This window comes from Leptidea sinapis, chromosome 43 (assembly GCF_905404315.1).
Source record: "Leptidea sinapis chromosome 43, ilLepSina1.1, whole genome shotgun sequence".
Classification (NCBI taxonomy): Eukaryota; Metazoa; Arthropoda; class Insecta; order Lepidoptera; family Pieridae; genus Leptidea; species Leptidea sinapis.
Window position 1 is genome coordinate 9,123,070 of NC_066307.1, and position 25,665 is coordinate 9,148,734.

The following is a 25,665-nucleotide window of genomic DNA, read 5'->3' on the forward strand; positions in this document are numbered from 1 at the left end:
TGAAGGAAATAAAAGTACCACTCACTTATATCGGGAACCCAAAGCGAGTGGATTTTATAAACCATTTGGAATTAAAAGAGGTTGAATCTAAATCAGTACCTGACGAAGAATTTTCTACACCAACAAGTAATAAGTACACAGGGAAACTAAAAAAAAGATCGGACTGGGAAAAATGGACCCCATATTAGAAATAAATAAAATTTATTATGATGCATCACATCCTGCTGGCTACAGCACTATTGATAAATTGTCAAAAGCAATGAAGGGTAAAATGGACAGAAATAGTGTCTTAAAGTGGTTACAATCACAAGAAACATATACGTTACATAAACCTGTTCAAAGAAAATTTTCTCGTAACAGATATATTTTGTCTAATATTAATGAGTTATGGCAGGCCGATTTAAGTGATATGAGATCTTATTCTGAATATAATGATGGTTTCAAATACATACTTTGTGTTATTGATGTCTTTAGTAAATATGCGTATGTTCGAGCAATGAAAAAGAAAAACTCTGAAACAGTTAAGGAATGCTTTGAAAGTATTTTTGCTGAAGCTAATACTACACCTACACATATACAGTCTGACAAAGGAACTGAATTTGTTTCCAAATATGTACAAAAATATTTTAAATTAAAAAACATAAATTATTATACAACCAATAATCCAGATATTAAAGCAAGTATTGTCGAAAGATTTCAGAGAACTCTTAAAACGAAAATGTGGCGCTATTTTACACACAAAAATACTCATAAATACATTGATGTTTTACAAGATCTAGTGCATTCATATAATCATAGTTTTCATTCTAGTATAAAAATGTGTCCATGTGATGTTAATAATACAAATATAATGAGTGTATGGCAAAATTTATATGATAGAGAAAGTAAGATAAAAACATCAATTAGTATGGTGAATCCAAGAATTCACGTTGGAGATTATGTTAGAATAACAAAACATAAACATATTTTCCAAAAAGGATATGAATCAAATTGGAGTGACGAAATATTCATCGTATCTACCATAATACACCGATCTCCGTTTGTAGTATTTACTTTAAAGGATTTAGAAGGCGAAGAGATAGTTGGTACTTTTTATGAAAAAGAGTTACAAAAAATCATATTCGACCCCACTACTAAATACAAAATAGATAAAATAATACGCTCTCGATATACCGGTAACAGAAAAGAATTGTTGGTGAAGTGGAGAGGTTATCCAAATAAATTTAATAGCTGGATATTAGCTTCTACTTTGAAAAAAATATGAATAAAGATAGTTTTTATTTAACTTTACTAAGCAATAGTTCTATGGATTATTTTCCTGATAATACAACAACATTATTTTCTACGAAACTGCCAAAACCAACAATACTAGAAGGTGAATGGAGGGTTGGAGTAGTAGAATTTCAGTACCCATGCACTATGTTCACCGTTCAAGAACATGAAAACATTATTTATATAACAAAGTTGATGCAAGTACTCAATGAAAGTAAACCGTCATATGTTTATTACAAGACACATATTCCAGCCACAAATTACGATAACATAAATCATATTTTGATGGCACTGAATAACACTCGAGAAAAAATTAAATTTAAGTGCGATGAGGTTTCAAGGATTGTAGTTGCTACGATAACGGATGAATCCATAAAATCTGTAACTCTATCACCTAAATTATGTCTTCAACTAGGGTTCGAACCAAACAGGAACCTCGTTGAAAAAAATTTTGGAAAGTGTCCAGCTAATTTGCATTTGGGTTTACCGTCTCAATTATTTGTTTATTGTGACATAGTGGAGCCTCAAATCGTTGGAGATGTTATGACACCCCTTTTACGAATAATACCATTGGATCCCTCAAAATACATATATGGAGCGTACAAAATGCACGTTTTCTCTCCTCCCCATTACCTACCTGTGATGCGTAGAGAATTTGATACAATTGAAATAGATATAAGAACAAGCACCGGTCAAAAGATACCATTCCAATTTGGAACAGTGTGCATTAAACTCCACTTTCAAAAATTATAATGTACGGCAAACGTGATAATATTTCATGTCCATATGAACACTATTATACTCACCAGGCCGGATCAGGTATCGGAGTTATTTATAAAGGAGCACCGTATCAAAGAGGTCATGGAATCGGAAGTTTTCTTGGGGGGCTGTTTAGATCTATTTTACCACTACTGTCTAGTGGTGTTCGAACTATTGGTAAAGAAGCATTAAGTACCGGTGTAGGTATATTATCAGATATGGTTAATGCACGCCCCATGGAAGATTCAATAAAAACTCGTCTAAAAGAAGTCAGCTCAAATTTGAAACGAAAAGCTGATGCCAAAATAGATAATATCAACATGTTTGGATCTGGGTATATAACAAAACGAAAACGTCGTTCTGCGATCATTCCATCATTGACTGCGAAAGCGAAAGCTATTAAAAAATTAAAATTGAATCAAAAACAAATCAAAGATATATTTACTGATTAAATATGTCATTTTTACATAGTCAGTCTTGTGAATGCATTAAGTCCGAATTGGATTTATTTGCATTACCATCAACTCAAACTAGCATTGAAAGTGGACTATGGATTCATTATAAGCCCATTTCATCACTTGCTGATGATGGACCAATAGAATTTCAAGTACCTGGGGCAGGTGATGACTATGTGGATTTATCCCATACTTTACTCCATATAAAAGCTAAAGTTTTGAATCAAGATTATACAAAACTGACAGTACCGACAGTTGTGGCCCCAGTTAATAATTGGTTACATACACTTTTCAGTCAACTTGATGTATATTTAAATCAAAAACTTGTATCGCCACCGAATAATACATATGCATATCGAGCTTATATTGAAACTCTATTGAATTATGCACCTGCTGCAAAAGAATCTCATCTCACTTGTGGTCTATGGTATGAAGATACAGCTGGAAAAATGGATGCAACTGATGAACAAAATAAAGGATTTATTAAAAGACAAGAATTGGCTAGTGAAAGCAAAGAAATAGAAATGATAGGACATTTACATGGAGATTTATTCAACCAAGAAAAATTTTTGATTAATGGCGTTGACATGTGCGTAAAGTTAGTTCGTTCTAGAGAAAATTTCAATCTCATGGCTTCATCAACTGACCATAAATTTAAAGTTTCTATTACAGATGCAACTCTTATTATTCGAAGAGCACGAATCAACCCAACTGTGCTACTTGCACATCAAAAAGTTTTATCATCTACCACAGCAAAATATCCAATCACGCGAGCAGAAGTCAAAGTTTTAACTATACCATCAGGCATTCAGGGGAAAACCCTTGATAACATATTCCTTGGCCAAATACCCAAAAGGTGTATAGTCGGTTTTGTGAATAATGCATCCTTTAATGGTAGTCTCACAAAAAACCCATTCAATTTCGAAAATTATGATATTAATACATTTTGTTTATACATAGATGGACAACAGATACCTTCAAAAGCCTTACAGCCATCGTTTGACAATAATATTTTTACTACGGTCTATCATACGTTATTCTCAGGAACAGGTATACATTTCCTAAATGAAGGCAATGGAGTATCAAGAGAGCAATATGCCAAAGGGTTTTGCTTGCTAGCCTTCGACTTAACACCCGATTTATCAGCAAATTCTTCAAGTCATTGGAATCTTATAAAACATGGTAGTGTAAGATTAGAAGTTCGTTTTGAATCAGCTCTTACACAAACAATTAACTGTATTGTTTATGCGGAATTCGATAATGTTATTGAAATTGATAAAAATCGTAATATTTCTGTAGATTACAGCAGTTAGAATATAATAATTAATGTTTGAATCGTTTGTATCCTTGTGTATTTTTTATGTTGATTAAATACTAGATTACCTTATAAATTTATATAATAAAAATATGTATATAAAATGATATTTTGTTTTATTATGGTGAAACATAATGGCACTTAAATGATAAGTTCAATTATTGATAGTTTAATGGAGTCAACATTTCCAGATTGTACTAATGACTACGTAAGTATGTAGGTACGAAGTTCGTTTTCAATCAGCTTTTATATTATAATTATTTTAATTAAAATTATTGATGAAAATATAATTTCATCAAATGTTCATAGATTTATATTTGAATCGCTTGTAATGATATTTTGTTTTATTGTAACCATATAAGTTTTAAATACATGAATAAGATACATTAAAGCCTTATTTATTGAGTGCTTATGTTATTATGATCCACATAACTATTCAATCCTCGCAACTGACAAGACCCTGTTCTCAACTAATATGAATACAATCGAGATACAGAATTATTTGAACAAAATCGATCCCAGTATTAAAAATAATGTTTATGCGGCAAACCGATTGCCGATATATGTTGTAACGCCCTGTTATATTGTCAGCAATTTAGATAGTGATAATAAGCCAGGCACTCACTGGGTTGCAATACACATTGATGAGCAGGGTATTGGACAATACTTCGATTCATATGGTCGTCCACCTCAGGGATTCCAGCTGATGTTTTTACAAAGGATTTGCAGAATGTATAACTACAATACTGCAAGAGTACAGAATGAATATACCGCAGTGTGTGGCGAGTACTGCATAATGTATCTATACTTTAAGTTTAATAAGAAGAGTTTGAATGATTTCATCAAATATTTTGAAAATGATACAATCTGCAATGATGTTTTATTATATACTTTATTTAAATCATGTTTTAAAAATAAATAATAAATACAGAAACTGTCTTTTTAATCGTAGTAATGAATGTGATAAAGGTAATTAGTAAATTACCTGTATCACGTTCATGGAAATTTAGACATTGAGTCGCTCACCAATCATTAGCTAAATGACCAGTGATTATTAATGATTATGGATCTGTTTAATTTAAAATGCTAACTTTGAAACTATAAGAGATATCGAAAAACGGATCAGCGCAATCGCTCGGAAATACATCAAAACCCCCAGTTTGACACCAAACTTCTTTTTTTTTTTTTTTAGTAGGCATCACGAGCAAGTGAGCCAGAATCGAGGAGCCAGAACCGGCGAATCCCTACTACTGTGAGCCAGAACCGGCGAATCCCTACTACTAGTGTTTGATAACAATAGATTTTCCAAAAAACATATTTACAAAAAAAATTTGATGCTATATCTACATGATAAATAGAGAGCCGTTTTATTCCTCCGGTTATACTGCGAAAACTAGTGAACCGATCAGAATAATATTTATACCATAAGATGCTCCGTGTTACGGTTAAGTATAATTTATGGTGATACGGCACCTATTTTTTTTTGACTTAAAAATACCTATGTATTCGCTGCACAAATAATTCAGTGAAGCAACCGAAACATGCGGGCGCGGGGTTATATTTTATATGACAAAACAACGTTTGCCGGGTTAGGTCCTGTACTATATCAATTGTTAATTACGGCAACACCATCGATTACCGTTTTGTATGATTTTTTTTATTGTGACCCTTTATTGAGTGCGAAGAATTTACACGGGTCAAACACAAGATTAACTGACAAAGATATAAAATATATAGCATTTTAGCAGTGGGAGGTTTTGCATTTACCAGCGGGAGGCTCCTTTGCACAGGATGCCGGCTAGATTATGGGTAAGTACCACAACGGCGCCTATTTCTGCCGTGAAGCAGTAATGTGAAAGAACATTACTGTGTCTCGGTATGAAGGGCGCCGTAGATACTGAAATTACTGAGCAAATGAGAATTAACATCTTTCGTCTCAAGGTGACGAGTGCAATTGTAGTGCCGATCAGAATTTTTCGGGTTTTCAAGAATCCTGAGCAGCACTGCATTGTAATGGGCAGGACGTATAAATCACCATAAGCTGAACGTCCTGCTCGTCTCGTCCCTTATTTTCATTTAAAATAATCTGTTGAACGTCTTAAGAGTTGTTCCTAATCCCAATAATTTATAAATTACAAAATCAACTTACCAGCTGGAACGAGTTATACATAGATTCCAATTCGTTGTCCGTGAAGTAATTAGATATCACGAAGACGATCTCAACCAGACCTTTGCATCTCATTGTATCACTACAGATCCAGCGCTTCAGCACACTATCATACCAGGAATATAACGAGCTGTAACCCAAGCTCTTTGCCAAAGACACGAACAACTGTTCACTGTCCAGTTCAACTATCATACTTCGTAGATTTGTAAACACCTCAGAAGACATTTGCTTGTGCTCGGCAAACTCGAAGTAAACCCTCAATACTTTGACAATAAACTCGTTCAAGCTGTGCTGGTATCTGTCAGCTGTTTTGTCTGGTTCTGGTTCAGTATTATCGTCTACAGCGGATTCATCTTCGAAAGTTATTCGTTTCTTCTTTTCGTCAGGAGCTCTGAGGGATTTGATGAAAGTCGTGTGGTCGTTTATAAGCCTTGCTACATCTGCGTCATCCAACGGTAACTTGTCCACTTGTGTTTCGACAACCGCTCCAAAGCTCAGCCAAGTATTTCTTGTTAACTTGTCATATATATTATCGTTTGATTCGATCGATTTTCGAAGCCAGTATTTATCCAAAGCCGCCATTTTTATCGCCGAGTATTTTATGAGATGTGAGCGTGTGTTATCGTCTCGTATAGTGAATATCTTCTCGAGCCATGTTCTGTGAGCGTAGGTGATAACTTCTACTACATAATCGTGTTTCTGAGTGGACAGGTGACATAGATAATCAAACAAGACCGATATCCAAGTTTGTCTTTCACTTCTTGAGCTGAGAATTGATCTGTCTTCCAGCCTGCAATACATTCAATGTAATTTATAAGTGAACGAAAGATTCGTTTTCAAAAGTGAGGTTTTGAGATATACAAAACGCCGTGACTTTTCTAAAAGGCATAGTTAGTGGTACCGCCACCGACAAAGCACAATTTCAAACCAGGGAATCATTATAGATTTGGAATGGAGCGACCGCTGTCAGGCTATTTATATTCTAATGAACACGCACGGTGACTTTCTTGCGTCCGTTCTTAAAACATTCGAATTTAAGTCTAATATAATAGCAGGCTTAGCTTAGTATCATTGTGGATTCGCCTTAGTATGATATTGATTAAAGAAACTAGTTGAATAATATAGCGTCGACAATGTTTTACATGCATAAAAAACTGGTGGAACCACAATTTATATATTCGAATTGTACCATTAAGAATGACATAAGAACATTTACCAGTGGGAGGCTGCTTTGCACAGGATGCCGGCTAGATTATGGGTATCACAGCGGCGCCTATTCAGCTAATGCACCACATTAATATGTGTAAGCCTTATTGTGTTTCGATCTGAAGGGCGCCGTAGTGAGCTAGTGAAATTACTGGGCAAATGAGACTTAACATCTTCTCAAGGTGACGAGAGCAATTGTAGTGCCACTCAGAATTTATTGGGTTTCTCAAGAATCCTGAGCGGTACTGCAATGTCATGGGCAGGGCGTATCAATTACCATCAGCTGAACGTCCTGCTCGTGTCGTCCCCATCTGTCATAAAAAAAACATTCACAATACAATATAGTAGGTATAATAAAGAACAAGTTACCCAGTGAAGAACGCGTTGAAGAAAGCCATCTGGAAGTCGTTGTCATATAGCTCGGGTGGTAATTTGTCCAGTGCCGGCCGCAACGTATCGGAGAGTAGGCTGGCCTCGCCCCAGCACCCTGCCCCAACAGACCTTTGTCTTAGTGACATGACCTATCCGGAGCTTACAGAATAGCTCAACAAGAATAAGGTGCTAACTAATTGTTTACATGAATCCACGGACGAGTAAAAAACAGAAGGACTTCACGCCGTGATATCAGCAAGTGAAGCACCGTTATGCTAGTGTGTGTGCGGTTACGGGGGATACTAGTTACGCAATTTTTTCTCCCTTAAATTATCATATATGGCCACAAATACTTATAAAGTATCGTTTTTACACTTTTTCACAACGCACGACGGATTTTTTAAAATATTTTATTGAGACGCAAACTGATCTGTCACAGACGATGACAATTCTATAAGGCGGCCATTATCCGCCTATCGGCCTGTAGTAGTCTAAGTGTGAGCGTGGGGCTATGTATTTACACGTCAATCGGCTTGTTTTGGTGCTACACTGTTATGTAAGGTGACACGGAGTTCTTATTTTTTTACTAGTCCGTGCATGAATCAAATTTCCATTATCATAATTGAAGAGTTACAATTTTTATACCAATAAAAACAACAAGAGTATAGAGACACCCTGGCCAACTCTTTCACAATGTTTCTCTCTGTGGTAACATGAAAAAACAGGAATACTTAGTATGTCGTCTGGTAAGGCTTGTTAAGGCCAATAAGGTCAATCACCGCGAGATGCGCGAGTTTCTGTTAATTTCGGAAGACGCCATCTGCATTTCAGTATATAGCGCGTAGCTTCAATATAATACGATGACGAGATTCGAGAATAAAACAAACAAGATATATAGATCATGAGTCATCCGGTCGACTACCGAAAATAAGGTTATATTTAAACGAGAGGGAATGCAAACCGTCTGAACAATATGGTTTGTGAGAACGAGGCAAATGATCATATTCAGCATCAGGTTTGATTATCACAACACCTTACGGAAAATGGACTTAAATAAGCCAGACATGCACTTTTGGCAGTAAGTAAAATTATGATTCATATATATTTTTAATGGAAAAAGAGGACAAAGGAGCATATCAACGGGGTCACCAGATTGTGATCCCCGCGATGATACTCAATGGTATTATAAAAACGAAAACTTCGAAAACTAATGACAAAGTGGTACTGGGCGGTCGGGAATAGAAGCGACGCGTCGGTAATGCGGTGAAAGTATTCGTTTCTATGCATTGTGTCAAAGAGAAAAAGAAGAAGATGAAAATATCACTACATTTACTTCTGAAGAAACGATGACTTGGAAGATAAGCAAAATATAGCAATTGAGCTATTAAACCAAACTAGTCCGTTGAAAGGTATAGTTCTTCGAAAATGTATGGTTTATTATCAGACTATGGCACAACCATGGAATTTCCCGAAATTCCAAAATATGACTTGTACGGGGCTATATTTTCAACATTTTTACCAATGCAGACGAAATTAGGGTCGTAAAAAGCAGAGATAAACAGCGAATTAATGCTTTTACGATGTAGTGCTGGAGACGTATGCTGGAAATACAAAGCACACCAAACAGTCTGTACGGTCAACAGCATGTCGACTGTACATCACGTTTCGCGTATCAGCGTTTACGTCGCCTCGCGTTATTTCCTAAGTAATATTGTAACCAGTTCGCGACAAGCCGCCGATCGATTCGCGTGCTCATTACCATACCAACATTTTACCATTTTACCATATAGCATAAGTTAAGGTTTCAATATACCATTTGAGCCTAACTTGTGTTTTACTCTGTACGGAACCAAACCACCGTACATTGTGGTCCTTCGGCCTTTTGTTAACCAGTGACAAATTTTTTTTTAACCATTCCAAGGACATTGTGGTCCTTCGGCCTTTTGTTAACCAGTGACAAATTTTTTTTTTTAACCATTCCAAGGACATTGTGGTCCTTCGGCCTTTTGTTAACCAGTGACAAATTTTTTTTTAACCATTCCAAGGACATTGTGGTCCTTCGGCCTTTTGTTAACCAGTGACAAATTTTTTTTTTTAACCATTCCAAGGACATTGTGGTCCTTCGGCCTTTTGTTAACCAGTGACAAATTTTTTTTAACCATTCCAAGGACATTGTGGTCCTTCGGCCTTTTGTTAACCAGTGACAAATTTTTTTTTTTTAACCATTCCAAGGACATTGTGGTCCTTCGGCCTTTTGTTAACCAGTGACAAATTTTTTTTTTTTTAACCATTCCAAGGACATTGTGGTCCTTCGGCCCTTTGTTAACCAGTGACCAGAATTTTTTTTAACCATTCCAAGGACATTGTGGTCCTTCGGCCTTTTGTTAACCAGTGACCAGAATTTTTTTAACCATTTCGAGGACACAAAAACATTGTGATCCATCGTTCTATTAACCAGTACCATTAGTTAACCATTTTAACCAAAATTCGTCGCGTGTGTAGTGAACCAAATTAGTGTTGACCAAAGTGCTTGTGTGTGGAGTGTAACCAGTTCACCAGATCGGCGATACTACCAGCGACTACCAACGGGGAGACTGCTGAGGACACACCAGGTCACCACGTACCAGTCTTCAAGTAAGATCTTTCCTTTTTATCACTCACCACTCTTTACCACTCTCTTTTGACCCGTAACCATGGAGGCTCTATTAACCACCCAAAACCAGATTATGTCCGCGATTAACACGCAGTGTGTTAATTTCAAGAAGGACGGGCCAGAACGAAAGACACCCGCCTATATTGAAAAACGTCTCAACGCTTTAGACTCGTACTGGAGTGAATTCCAGACCAACCATACTAGGCTTTGTGCTGAGTTTGAAGACCCTAACCATCGCTACTTCGCGGAAAACCATTACCAGCGGACGAAAGATTTTTACCAGGAAGTTAGGAATATGATTTCTAATTACGTAACCAGCGATCCCAGCAAACCATTACTGAGACCTGCTACACCATTATCGCAGGGCTCAGATAGGCGCGATATTTTCTCTCCCGCTCAGGAGGGTCCCTCTTTTAGCTTCCCTGCACCAAAGCTATCGAACCAGGGCAACTCCAGTAGGGTCGAAGAAATGCTGCGAAAGCAGAAGAGCAACTTCAAGGCGCTATCCCGTACCATAGAGGCTGTCGACCTTGAAAGCTGCTCCGACCGCTGGGAGTTCGAAGATATTTTACGAACTATCCAATCAAGATGGTCGGTCATCGATTCTCTTCACTGGGACATCGACAGCGAAGGGCTGCTCGACAACGAAGAGTATGAGACAGCATTCGCTGAGATGGAGAAGAAATACAACACCATGAAGAAGGCAGTGAACAGACAGATGTGGTCGTCATCTTACAGGGAACGTTCAACCCCACAAATGGACATTCCCACCTTCAGCGGAAACTACCAAGATTGGATATGTTTTAAAGATTTATTCTCCGAAACAATTCACCATAATAAATCTTTACCAAATGCGCAGAAAATGCAATTCTTGAAAAGTAAGCTCCGTGGCGAGGCTGAAAAATTAGTTCACCATTTACGCATCAATTCTGAAAACTACGAAGTATGCTGGGACATATTAAACCAACGTTACCATAATACTAGGTTAATATTTAATTCTCACATACAATTGTTACTAACCATGCCTACGATTCAACATCAATCTGCAGCGGTCATCAAAAGGTTACATGACACCACCAACGAGTGTCTTAACTCTATAAAAGCAATGGGCATCGACATTTCCAACTGGGACCCATTGATCGTCTATATTTTGTGCCAAAAGTTAGATACTGAAACCCATAATGATTACATTGTGTCGCTTAAGAATCCAAAAGAATTGCCTACTTTGTTAGATTTTTTGAAATTTTTAGAAATTAAATTTACTTCGTTAGAAAGCTCTCGTCGTAAGCAGGACTTCAACAAATCAAATTCATCCCAGGTACACCAAAACCAATACCAAAAACCATGGGCTGAAAAGCATACCAATAACCATTTACATAATTTTATGAACAGAAATTTTAAACCAAGACCAGCTGTAATAAACCACGTCAATACGAAACCAGTACATATTGCGCCACAACGGAAATGCATACTCTGTAAAACGTGTTGCCATGAATTGTTTAAATGCAAACAATTTCTAGAATCCGCACCGCTGAATCGACTTAAGGTCATTGAATCCAACAAATTATGTAAAAACTGTTTAATTAACCATTATGACAAGGAATGTTCTTCGGAAAAAACTTGCCGTTTTTGTAACCAGCAGCATAATACTCTTCTGCATAATGCTCTTGTCACTTTTGCACCATCTACTTCTAGAAATACCGAGATCGAAAATTCTCCTAGAAGATCCAATATATGCGTTACCAATGCCCCACAAGAAACCATGCCCAAATTATTAGCAACAGCTAAAGTTAATATTATGTCTATGGATGGCTGTCACCATACCATGCGAGCCCTCATAGACCCGTGCGCGGAGTCATCTCTCATTACAGAGAATGCCGCTCAACTTTTAGGCCTACCCAGGATTAAGCGCCACTGTGTGGTGGTCGGAGTAGGCGCAAAAGCCAACAATAGTAAGGGAGTCGCACAGCTTTCAGTGTCATCTCTTCATAATAATTTCACATTTAAAACGGAAGCCTATGTGATGAAGCATGTCGTCGGGAATTTACCACACGAAACATTAGAAAAACCAGCTTGGCCGTATTTACAAAAGTTACCACTCGCAGATCCAGAGTTTTATAAAAGTAGACCAATAGATTTAATTTTAAGCGTTGAAGTTTACGAATTAATTATTTTACCAGGTTTAATTCGTAATGGCACATCACTACCAATCGCGCAAAATACCAAGCTCGGTTGGATTCTTAGTGGTACCATAAAACCAAACCAAACATATTGCAACGTCGTCATGGTCGACTTGCAGGATATACAGCGGTTCTGGGAGATTGAAGATATCTCAGACAACTCTGTAAATATTACGGATGAAGATAACCATTGCCTTCATCATTATCAACAGCATACTACGCGCAAACCAGACGGACGTTATGTTGTACGGTTACCATTAAAACCAGAGATTACCGAAAAATTGGGTGAGTCTAAAACCAAAGCCGTAGCCCAATTTCGGCAATTAGAACGCAGATTTTGTAAAAATAAAATTATCGAACAGAACTACAAACAATTTATCCATGAATATATTAATTTAAACCATATGAAGAAATGTAATAGTAATCCGATACTTCAGTGCTATTTACCTCACCATTGTGTAATCAGAACGGATTCCACGACGACTGCCACGCGAGTTGTTTTTAATGCCTCAGCGAAAACTTCGACTGGACTTTCGTTGAATGACCTTATGTACTCTGGACCAAATTTACAAGAGGATTTGTTTACTCTCATATTAAAGTGGAGGCAGTACCAAATAGCCTTCACAGCCGATATAGAGAAGATGTTCAGATTTATAGATGTCCATGATGATGACCAGCCGCTCCAGAAGATCGTGTGGAGGGACTCTGAAAAGCAACCATTAGAAGAATACCAACTTACCACTGTCACATACGGCACCAAGGCCGCACCATTCCTAGCCATGATGACATTGAAACGTCTGGCTAAGGATGAAGGTCACCGTTACCCAGAAGCAGCAGAAGTTCTGGCTACCAGGCTCTACATGGATGACCTCCTCCATGGACATCATGACCTCCAGTCTGCAAGGAGGCTGATTTCCGACCTCATAAATCTCCTTAAGTTAGGTGGATTCAATCTAAGGAAGTGGTCGTCAAATCAACCAGATGTACTACCAGATAACCAGTTACCATGCGAAGACCAAGCATATGTTTTTAAATACCAGGAATCAACCAAGGCATTAGGACTTAAGTGGCATCCCGACGAAGATTATTTCACTTTTCAATTGAATTCCGAACCAGTCAGTAAACTCACCAAAAGAAGTTTACTCTCGAATATATCGAAGATATTTGATCCGCTTGGATGGCTTTCACCAGTTACCACCAAGTTGAAACTACTCTTCCAGGAAGTATGGCTCTTAAATCTTCTGTGGGACGACGAATTACCAGCTGACATCAACACAAAATGGAAAACCATAGAGGCTGACATCACGAAAATTAGCCATATTACCATACCAAGGTGGTTGCAGTCTTCTAAGAACGACACCATTGAATTACATGGGTTTTGTGATTCATCACAAAATGCCTACGCTTGTGTTGTATACTGCAGAGTCAACAATATTACCAGCAACCAGTCTTCTGTAGTATTAGTAGCTTCGAAGTCTCGTCTCGTACCTGTAAAGAAAAATGTATCGTTACCTAGATTAGAGTTATGTGCAGCGGTTCTACTTACCAAGGTCATGAAGATCACCTGTAAATGCCTATCAGATTACAACATCAAAATCTACGGTTGGTCTGATTCGACAGCTGTGTTAGGCTGGCTCAACGGCGACCCATGTAAATGGAAACCATTCGTCGCGAATAGGGTGAAGCAGGTCATTGACATTATACCATCGAGTAGCTGGCATTATGTGTCAACAAAGGACAACCCAGCTGACTGCGCAAGTAGAGGCATTACCACAGAACAGCTGATTAACCATTCCATGTGGTGGATAGGTCCCCACTGGCTAAGATCGTTTGAAGAGTCCAAATTAACCAATAAATTATATACAACCTGCGAAGAGCTTAAAAAACCATTATTAAATATAAATGTAAACACAATTAAATATCAAAACAAGGTTATAGATAGTATAATTAGCAGATACAGCGATTTTACGCGAGCTTCAAGAGTGCTTGCGTGGGTGTTACGTTTTACACCTAAGTCATTTAATACTAATAAAACAAACTACTTAACTATATTAGAAATAAGAAAAGCTAAAAACTTAATTATAAGGCATATACAACAAGTAGAATTTTTAGAAGATATACAATATATTAAAAACCATAACCAACCTAACCCTAAGAGTAAATTATTAAAATTGAAACCATTTATTGATAACCAGGGGCTCTTGAGGGTTGGGGGGCGATTGACCAACGCCAAAATAGAAGATAGTATGAAACATCCGTGTATTTTACCACATAACCATTTGCTTACTGACATGATTATTGACCACGCGCATAAGATGACCTTTCATGGGGGTCCCCGGTTAACCCTTGCTTGGCTGCGTCAAGAATATTGGATCCTGGGAGGAAACAATGCTGTAAAGAAGAGGCTACGGAGATGTGTGCTATGTAGAAGGCACGACCCCCTGAAACACGACCAGTTGATGGGAGACTTACCACCTGCAAGAATCAACAGGACCCGCCCCTTTTACCATTTGGGGGTTGATTTTACTGGTTTTGTTGACGTCAAGTCTGCGAAGGGTAGATCAGTGAGATGTACCAAAGGATATGTCGCCGTCTTCGTGTGTATGGCGACCAAGGCTGTACATTTGGAGTTGGTCTCTGATCTCACCGCCTCAGCATTTTTGGCAGCCCTCAGAAGACTTGCGGCCAGGAGAGGATCGCCCGGTCACATTTACAGTGACAACGGGACGAACTTTATAAAAGCAAATAGAGTTTTGCAAGAGGAGATTGTTAACTTGAAAACCATATTGAATGCCCAGTTTTATGCAGAAATAGCTGAAATGTCGATAGAATGGCACTTCAACGCACCATCTTGGCCAAGCGCAGGCGGTCTCTGGGAGGCTGCAGTGAAGAGCTTGAAATACCACCTGAAGCGAGTAATAGGAGAACAAAAACTCACCTACGAGGAGTTCTCTACTCTTCTAGCTCAGCTAGAAGGATGCCTTAACTCCAGACCTCTGTGCCCGCTGAGTGAAGACGTCGAAGACTTAGATTGTTTGACCCCTTCTCATTTTCTGTCCAGTGGACCAACATTGACCATTGTTGAGTCAGAACACGACTTACGAACCAGATGGCAGTTAGTGCAGAAGATTTACCAAGATGTGTGGAAGAGATGGAGAGCGGAGTACCTCACACAGTTGAACGCTAGGTCCAAGTGGCGACGTTCACAACCAAATTTAAATGTTGGCGGCATTGTAATTATACACGATGCTAACCTGCCACCGGGTAAATGGGCTCTCGGTCGAATCGTGCAGCTACATCCGGGGCAAGATGGGCTAGTTCGAGTAGTCTCTGTTAAAACCAAAAATGGCATTATGAAGCGACCAGTAGTCAAACTATCTCTTTTACCTATTAACCACTCCAACGACGAAGACAGTAACCAAATTCATGAAACCACTGACCATAACCAGCCGAAACACCAGTCGAACGACGATTTACCAAAACCAAAGCGACGAGCTAGAAGAGGAATTGTTAATTTATTTACCATGGCACTTATGTTGTTTACCTTTTTATTTTCACCAGCCACGTGTGCATACAACGCTATAAACTTCAACGACAGTCAAAGTTTATATTTAGATAAAATATCAACCATGCGACTAGTTCAGGACGAATGGAAACTAGTTGTATACTACGATTTAAAACCATATTGGCAAGGCAGTAAATTGTTATCCAAATATATTGATCATATGGAATATATTTGCAAGGAATCGTCAGTCAGAAACCATTGTGAATCTATTTTAATACAATTACAGCACAGTTATACAGAGTTATCGCATTACAATAACATTCTGTCGACGCAGCAGTTCCCACGCGGGCACGCGCGGCGCAGGCGCGGCCTTATCAACGCTGTGGGTAATGTTGCACACGCGCTGTTCGGTGTACTCGATGACCAATTCGCTAAGCAGTATATTCAGGACATCGATTTAATTAGGGAAAACCAAAACCATCTTGCTGCTCTATGGAAAAACCAGACTTCCGTAATAGAAGCAGAATATAATGTATTGAAGAGGATGCAAGGCTCAATTGACAAACAATATAAAATATTTACTCATTACCTTAACCAGTTAAAGAACGCTACCAATGATGTCAAGAGTCAATTGAAAGACGTGGAAAACAATAATGAATTTTTATTATGCGCTATGGCAGCTAACAGCTTGGAGTCGAATTTGAAGAATGTGCAGGATGTTCTTTTAGATACTGTTTCGGAGGTGTACTTTGGGAAGTTCAACATACATCTTTTGAAACCCGACCAGCTTCTAGAAGAATTAAATATTATTTCCGGAAGATTGTCCAACGATTTAAGTTTACCAATAGAGAACACGCATACAGAATTAACCAAAATGTACCATTTACTCAAGGTCAGAGCGAAAATGCTAAATGACTATTTTATTTTTGAAATTAGAATACCATTAGTGAGTAGAGACCATTACCAAGTATATAAAATTTATCCTGTACCAAGACGGAACGGCAAAACCATGGTCACCCTAGTTCCAGTTTCGGATTACATTGCGATCAACTTACGAAGAGACTCATTTATGACCATATCACACTTAGAATTAAATAATTGTCTTCATTTAGATACTGAGACACAACTTTGTCCTTTGGAAAAACCAATTTCTCATATGAGTCATGATGACGTCATGTGCTCCAAAGACCAGGAGACGAAGCAGTGCAGAACCAAAACTGCCAAATGTCTAGATTGGTGGTCTCAGCTAAGCGAGGTCAATACATACTTTTTCTTTTGCTGCGACTCGTATCCAGTACGTATCATCTGTGGAGAGCAAATGTTTTCCAATCATCTTAATAATAGCGGCATTATTAGGTTGGGTCCAGATTGTGTTCTGAAAGGACAAGACATTACCATTTATGCTCGGAGGCTTCAGAACAATACATTAACCATACAGACGGATATACCAGCTATAGACATTCACCCCATCAACCACATCTTTAACCAGAATAAGACGTTCGTGTCGCTGATTTCGGAGCCAGCATCAGTGATGGGTGGTTACGATCAGGAGCTAGATGATATAGGCGCAAAAATAAAACAAATGAATTCAGAGAGTGGTCTAAAGGGTGGTATATCTTATCACGACGTTCACCACTACGTCGCGATATACGTGGTGGCGGGTGTGCTGGTGGCCGGGGCCGCCGCGTACGCCGTGCGGCGGTGGTGCCCGCGCCGCAGCCGACGCCAGGACTCCAGCGCGCCGCCCGCGCCGGCAGCCGCTGGCGCAGGGCCAGCCGCGTCGCACCCGCCGCGCCCTGAGCCGCGGGGTCTGACGAACGCAGCGTTTGTGTATAGTGTTAGTGACCAGTGTGTAAGTGTAGTTAACCACGGGCAATCTAGTGCTAGTAAAAATAGTGATAAGTGTAGTGATGAAGTGAAAGACCAATCCACTTCTCCTGTAGTGCATAGGCATAATTTTAGTGATTACTGTGGCTAGAGACATTAAGGTTACCATTAGATAATGCAAATTTGTTTATCACCTTGTCTCACGTCACTCGCTAACCATAACCATTTCTTTTTTGTACCATCTTCACCACCACTCTTTCTTCTCTCGCGGTGGCAGCATGTACGGTCAACAGCATGTCGACTGTACATCACGTTTCGCGTATCAGCGTTTACGTCGCCTCGCGTTATTTCCTAAGTAATATTGTAACCAGTTCGCGACAAGCCGCCGATCGATTCGCGTGCTCATTACCATACCAACATTTTACCATTTTACCATATAGCATAAGTTAAGGTTTCAATATACCATTTGAGCCTAACTTGTGTTTTACTCTGTACGGAACCAAACCACCGTACACAGTCAATACATTCAGATCTCAAATTAAACACACAGTCCACAATGAGCTAGCATCGCTTGATAAGTTATTCCGGACATATAATGAGGAAGGCAGACAAAGAGTGGAGAGACAGATCACTAACCGATCCCTAGCACCATGGACTGACAATTAAAGGCGAGGCCAGGCACTCAGGTAAGTACCAATCATACTTACGTGCCCGCGTACAATCGTTAAAGTAATCGTATTCGTTAAGGTTTCATTGCCCCTACTGATAACGTAACGTTAGGTGTACCCCAAGGCTCTATACTCGGCCCATTCCTTTTCACATTTTTTGTTTTTGTTATATGCAGATGATCTGAAATTGTATTCGTATATCGTATTTCTTATGTAAGAGGTTTTGAATGTCTATTGAGAGCGTAATGATTATATTTTATAGTTAGGTTGGTCACCTAACTTCACTTCTATTTTGCGAGAACTTTTTGCACATTTATAAAACATTATCTTACTCGTATCGTATGTTGGGCTTAATTTAATTACACATAAGATCTGTATGTGTCATTATCAAACACTTGTACGATTGGAGATGGAATATGTTAGTCCGATATCCGAGGCAGTATTCAGGTCGTAGTTAGCGGTTATTCATCATCATTTCAGTTGAAAGACGTCCACTGCTGGACTTTGGAAAGGCGTTCCCCACAGACGTCCACGACGATAGGTCGCGTCCTGCCCTCATTCAAGCGAGGTTGGAACGAACACTGCGACTTCAAGTATGTGGTCGCCATTCGAGGACTTTACTGCCCTAACGGCTAGTGTCGTTCGAGTTATGTACCTACCCCGCCCTGTGCCACTTTAGTTTCGCAATCAGTTTAATATAATAGCGGGTTTAGCTAAGTATCATTGTGGATACACCTTAGTATGATATTGATTAAAGAAACTAGTTGAATAATATAGCGTCGAAAATGTTTACATGCATAAAAAACTGATGGAACCACAATTTATTTATTCGAATTATACCATTAAGAATGACATAAGAACATTTACCAATGGGAGGCTCCTTTGCACCGGATGCCGGCTAGATTATGGGTACCACAGCGACGCCTATTTCTGCCGTGAAGCAGTAATGTGTAAGCATTCTGTGTTTCTGTACTGTCTGAAGGGCGCACTAGCTATTGAAATTACTGGGCAAATGAGACTTGACATGTCTTGATATGTCTCAAGATGACGAGCGCAGTTGTAGTGCCGCTTTATTTTTGGATTTTTCAATAATCTTGGCCGGCACTGTAATGGGCTAATTGTAATGCGCAGGTCGTATCAATTACCATTAGCTGAACGTCCTGCTCGTCTCTTCCCTTAGTTTCAAGATCTCTGTAAATCATTGACGCGTGCCGGAAGAAACATGTATCTTGTATCGAGAAATCTGTTGACTAGGTCGCGGACGGAGTGGGACTCATGACACGCACATCATAGCACGCCTAGTATCGGAATACAGAGACTAAAACGTTCGAGCGATTGAAAGTTCTGGAAGGCACAGCTAAATAGGATTCGAAGAAATCGGGGGTCGTCAATAGACTGAGAAAGTATGTTTGTGTGGAGACATTGCTTTGTGGTTTATTGTACCGCATTTATCACGGAGAATGTTCCAAAGAGCTGTTTGATCTGATACCTGTACATGCCACAAGCTTAAATACCACGACACTATCTGGATTGGATATTCCTCCTGACTGTGGCTTACAAGGGAATTGCTTCCACACAAATCGAATTGAAGAATGAATCGGAGTTTCCGGCACAGTAAGGACCTTCAAAAATAGGCCCCGTACATTCACTTAAGGCGACACTAAATGCCAGCGACATTGAGCGATGTGAGTTCACGGCTGCCGGCCCGCCATCTATGTAACAAAGCCAGTATTTTCAAATATCTTGCTTGGAAAACAGTTTATATGCTTACAATCCTCGTTATTCACTACTAATCTGAATAAATGAACCTACACAAAAAAGTACAAGCTATAAGAATAACTTTTCTGAGAGAAGTACCAAGAAAATGCGTCACGCCGTGCCTAAAAATTTGTTTAACTTCAAAGAAAAGTGGTAGTTCAAAAAGGTAGTGTTAACTATAACCAACAGCAAGCATTGGCAACCTACAAATAAGACTTAAGGATATGTGTAACAGTATAAAATAGTGTTCATAGCTCGAAATGCTATATTTTCACCACAAAACTTGTCTAAAAACATGTTTGCGTGTTTTCTGCTTACTCTTCGCCTTAAATGACCGGCCACGCTGATTCCTCTGGTATCACAAGAGAATGAGCGGCGGTAATCACGTACGCTTCTTTATCCTCTTTATAAAACTGTTATGTATATTATACACCCATACACAAAAGTTTAATAAAGATTATGTATGTATTAAACGATATTCTATTAAAAATTATATAATTTCGTGATAATATGTTAAATTGAAAGCAAGATAGTGAAATTATTAATATAATATAGATGTAATATAATATGATAGTGCCCAATATTATTGAGGATAAAAAATTTGCTAAAAAATGTTGAAAGTGCTTGATATAATATTGAAGGAAATGTGTGTAGGTATACATACGAAAATTATGGTCGGTTTAAGCATTAATGGCGGATATTCGTACCTATGTACGGCGGTATATGTATGGATACCCGTTGGATATGACGAACTCACCATACTCCAACATTTCGAGCAGTCTTTTAACGAGAAGATCTTTTTTCTTGACCCACGCGTCCAAATCCTAAATGAAATTCAAAAATATTTTAAAATGTTAGCATCGCAATAATATATTCGCACTTAGTGTTCATTATGCAGTGTCAACTATTTTTTAAAAATAACTTTAAAATAAATTAGTAAATTATTTATAATTTAACAAAAATATGGGAAAAGCATATAAATACGCATATACATATTTACACCATAACCATACGGCAATTATGTTATGCAATTATTATTACCGGTAGTTCAAACGTTTACAGGAAAATAAATATAAAATAATAACATAAAGACAATGCATGCCATTATTAAGAAGAACATTTAGGAAGTCAACTGTAAGAGCTATATTTCACCGGGACACCATGGCGGCGTAACCAGTCGCGCAACCGTGGTGTCCGTAAGCTACCAAACAAGACACCAAACAGATACCAGAGTCATGACGCGTCCGAGTTGGTCGCGCATTCAAACGGACACCAGGTGAGTAACTCTCTCTATAGAGTTGTATACATTTTGTTCGAAGCGTTGACTGGTTGCGACACCGTGGTGTCCCGGTGAAATATAGCACTAAATAATCACATATTTTTTCGTTATTAAAAGCGAATGTAAGTCTGTACTGGCGACATGGTATGCATAATGAATATAAGTGTCAACTATTTACAAATAACTTCAAAATAAATAAGGTAAAAGAAAACAGCTTTACATAATTATTTAAGATTTAACAAAAATATGGGAAAAGCATTTAAATACGCAAATACATATTTACATCATAACCATACAGTAATTATGTTATGCAATTATTACTGTTAGTTCAAACGTTTACAGGCAAAACAATGATAACATAAAAATATACATGCCACAATAAAGAAGAACATTCAGGAAGTCAACATTGACATAATTTTTCGTTAATAAGAGCGTATGCAAGATTGTACTATCGACCCGCCTCTATTTTTTACGGGTGAAATTTAGAATAAAAGGGGAAAAGTGTATGTATGTAAGACATAAGTGCTTGTGATTAAAACGAAGTACCAAATTATGGAAAGAGTGCATTTTAACTGGATTTAAATTATTCGACGTTTTGTTATACAATACCAGAAAAAGTGACGCGCGAAAGGGTGACTTATAAAATCAATCGGAAAAGCATTCAATGCTCAGATCTAAAGCCCGGCACTGACGATACATCCAAACCGACGCCATTAAAATGGATTCATCTGAATGGACGGCATCCAATTATTTAGCACACTGACGATCGATCCATTACATAACATTCTTGGAGCCAGTTTCAACAACATTATAACCTCTCCTTATCGGTAGTAGGTACCATTATCTGTATTTATTTTTGTGAAATTAAAAAAAAAATGAAGATTCCGATAATAATTGATGATTGTGATGATGACTTTTTTAATTTTAAAAACAAACCATTCAATAATTATAAGGTACTTTAAATACATTAAAATAAGTAATTGTATTGGTCTTTATGTTACCCGCGAACGCTACCGTTGTAAATGACAGTGAGCCTGTTTGAATGTTAACCGCATAATAATTTAGAAGAAATTTCAGTTCCAAGGGAAAGAAATATAGAATGGCAGTGCCAGTTATATAAATAAAGCTTTCGCATGCAATTTCATTCAGTGTTTGGTGCCATTCATTTACTATCGACCTACCTACTATTTTTTGCATGCAGTGCTGCTCATGACAGGTGACGTCATTCTAGATTATTTTCTCTATTCACCTTGGCTTATCTCGACTGAGCGCAACCATTCGGGTTTGATAAAGCTGTTCCCTTCCACTCTTCCAAAACTGAATGAAATAATTTACCTAATCCTAAATGGCTCGCATGGTAAGTAAACGTTTATGAGCTCAACGCAGGTAAACTGTATAAAACTGACAAATTATCACAGATTATAAAATTTTTGCGCAACAGAATTTCACTTCATACAAGATATTAAGTAACAGTAGAAGCAACTATAAGCACAGTATTCATATATAAAGTTTTATAAGGCGTGCTAGAGACATTCTAGCTTAAGAGCGGATATTTTATGATGAGTCACGACACAGATCATGTTGCTAGCATTGCGAGCATGATGACATAAACAAAACCAAAGAAGAAATATCGGTCTTTTGAGTTTTACTGCAATTCAGGCGGTGACAATGTGCAAGATAAACAAATGGTAATTGTGTACATGTTAAGTAGTCAACAGGATTATACAATAGTCGCAAATTTAAAATTGAGGCACATAATATACAAAAATAAAAATAATACAAAGTTTCGGTAAAAACAAAAAACATTGATACTGTCAGAATGTGGTTGATTTAAGAGAGTGTCGAAATGTTTGTATATTAGTGGATACTTTAAGCCTTGTCTATATTTATTGTATTATTATACTGACGTGTCTGACCCAACTGGAACGAGAAGTGTATTCCACAAATACGCCAGATGTACACACGTTGCTTAAAAATATAGTATGAAAGTAATTTTAGTCGTGTGTAAGTGTGTCTATACTGAACCTAAGTTGTGTGAGCGATTCTATTTTAAATTGGTTGATTATTGTTTCTGAGTCTGGTGTCTATTCTGCATCCAATCCAGTTTCTCCTCAAATATATATATTATAGAAAGTTTCATGCAATTCTGCCCAGTACCCGCTACTTGCCAGAATAGAACAATGAACAGCAAGCAGTTACTTTTTGTTCCGTTCTTTTCAATGCCCATCGGTGCCAAGTCTCAACCTTGGTTGGCCACAGGCGTGGGTCATGCAGCAACATTTAAGGGTCTAAATACAAGCAAACTTAAAAAACAATATAACCATGCCTCCGAGTTGTTCAAAAGAGTTGACATTGTTTGAATTAGCGAGAGACTGCACACGATGCTTCGGGAGTCCGTGCGTTCTAGTCTACCGACATGGCTGTCCGAGCAAACTTCTGCCAGTTACACACGGACTATGACTCGCTGGCCCACTGATTAAAAGGGTCAACTGATCTTCTGGGCTATTTTTTCACGTCCAACTCGACTCAGGATGACCAAGGTAGGACTGCGAGATAATATTCCGGCATAGTGTCGTTCCATAAGGCGCTTATCATCTTAGACATCAATAAATCATGCGGACCCGTTGGCATACCGCTGATGGTGCTACGGACATGTGCTCCGGAACTGATAACGGTCCTTACTTCTCTTAAATAGCTAACAGACTTGAGGAAGTCAGCTTTACAGCAGATCCCTAAAAATTTCGAATGCACAATTCGGCGCCAAGGAAAACAACCATATCAGTTAAGAACAGAATTTCATGGGATATCTGGAAAAGCATCAGCTGGTTAGCGATTGCCAGTAGGATTCCATAAGGGTGGCTCAGCTCACCAAGATGTAGAAGTAAGGATCAAGATCACCAGGAACTTCTTGTATATTGGTTGAGTCAAAGGGGGAGGCAGTTGGCGGTGAGTCTTCGATAGGGTGTGGCACAAAGAGCTTATAGCGAAACTGCCATCTTATAGTCTTCCCGAGAGACTGTGCAGATGGGTCACTAGCTTCTTAACTAATCGGAACATCAAGATTGTTTCGATAACAATGGTGCATGCTCCTCTGCATCTTATACCTCATATATTATTAACCTTGCATAAAAGGTGCTAAAACTTATGGTATACTTTCTAAATGAATTGTCTCGTGTACTTTAACTCTGGCTCATCTTCTAGGACTGATATTTAATCACGTCACATTTCTAACGTTGCTTCATGTTAAAAGTTCAGGGTAACCGATATCCAGCAGCCGATTTTCACCACAGGACATCACTTGAACTTGACATTGAATTCCAAAATCGTGCGTTTCACTATTTTTTTGCCTCCCACAGCCACTTTGTTGAAACATATGCCAGCTGCTGCACTCAAGTCTCGAGGATACTCCAACACTTCACCTACATGGTATTGCTGATGTCGAAGGGCACCTGTTTTTTTTTATTTACTTTAATTAGCCAATTGCCCGTTTTTTCCCTCGATTATAAAAAACAGCGTAACATTAGGAGACGTTTTTTTAAGGTGAACTCACTCATTTCTTCTATACAAATTTAATGGACTCGCATATTTCATAAATTTCGACACAAATTAAATTGGTTGATGAAACTAATACCTACCGTTATATTACATAACTATTTTAGTATAGCATTAGACCAGAACTAAGTAAACCAGATTTATTATGGTACTCAATTTAGGAGCAGGTTCAAACCCTATTCTTGATAAATCTTAGGTGAACCATAGATCACCAAAATCTATATATATATATAAAAATGAATTGCTGTTCGTTAGTCTCGCTAAAACTCGACAACAGCCGGACCGATTTGGCTAATTTTGGTCTTGAATTATTCGTGGAAGTCCAGGGAAGGTTTAAAAGGTGGATAAATATGAAAATTCTCGGAAAAAAATAAATATAAACAAAAATTTTGTTCTTCCTATGTCGTTCAGAAATCAATTTGAAAGAATAGTTTAAAATAAATAACTGATTAGAATCTATAATATATCTTTCTATCTCTCAGGAGGTAAAAAATAAACTGAATTTTAGCTACCTATAGTTATTTAACTTTGTTACTTAACTGATTTACTACAATTGTTAACTTTGATGGCAATACAACGTTTGCTGGGCCAGCTAGTTTCAAATAAAATACACAATTTAAAAATAGAATAGCAATGTGTCGCTCACTCATTCAGGCAAGTTCGGTTTCTTAACCAACTTTGAAACTTTCGATTAAAC

General features: G+C 38.1%; 1 protein-coding gene across 1 annotated transcript in view; it reads right to left on the reverse strand.

Moving 5' to 3' along the window:
• LOC126976953 (E3 ubiquitin-protein ligase listerin) overlaps positions 1–20,863 on the reverse strand; it is a 65,779-nt gene extending 44,916 nt beyond the window's left edge. Inside the window, exons 1-3 of the mRNA XM_050825557.1 lie at positions 20,845–20,863; positions 7,544–7,661; positions 5,951–6,758 (exon numbers count right to left, since the gene is read on the reverse strand). Of these exons, the coding sequence (XP_050681514.1) occupies positions 5,951–6,758; positions 7,544–7,572 (837 nt within the window). The 5' untranslated portion in view covers positions 7,573–7,661; positions 20,845–20,863. The remainder of the gene's footprint in view (positions 1–5,950; positions 6,759–7,543; positions 7,662–20,844) is intronic.
• Positions 20,864–25,665: the final 4,802 nt, after the last annotated feature.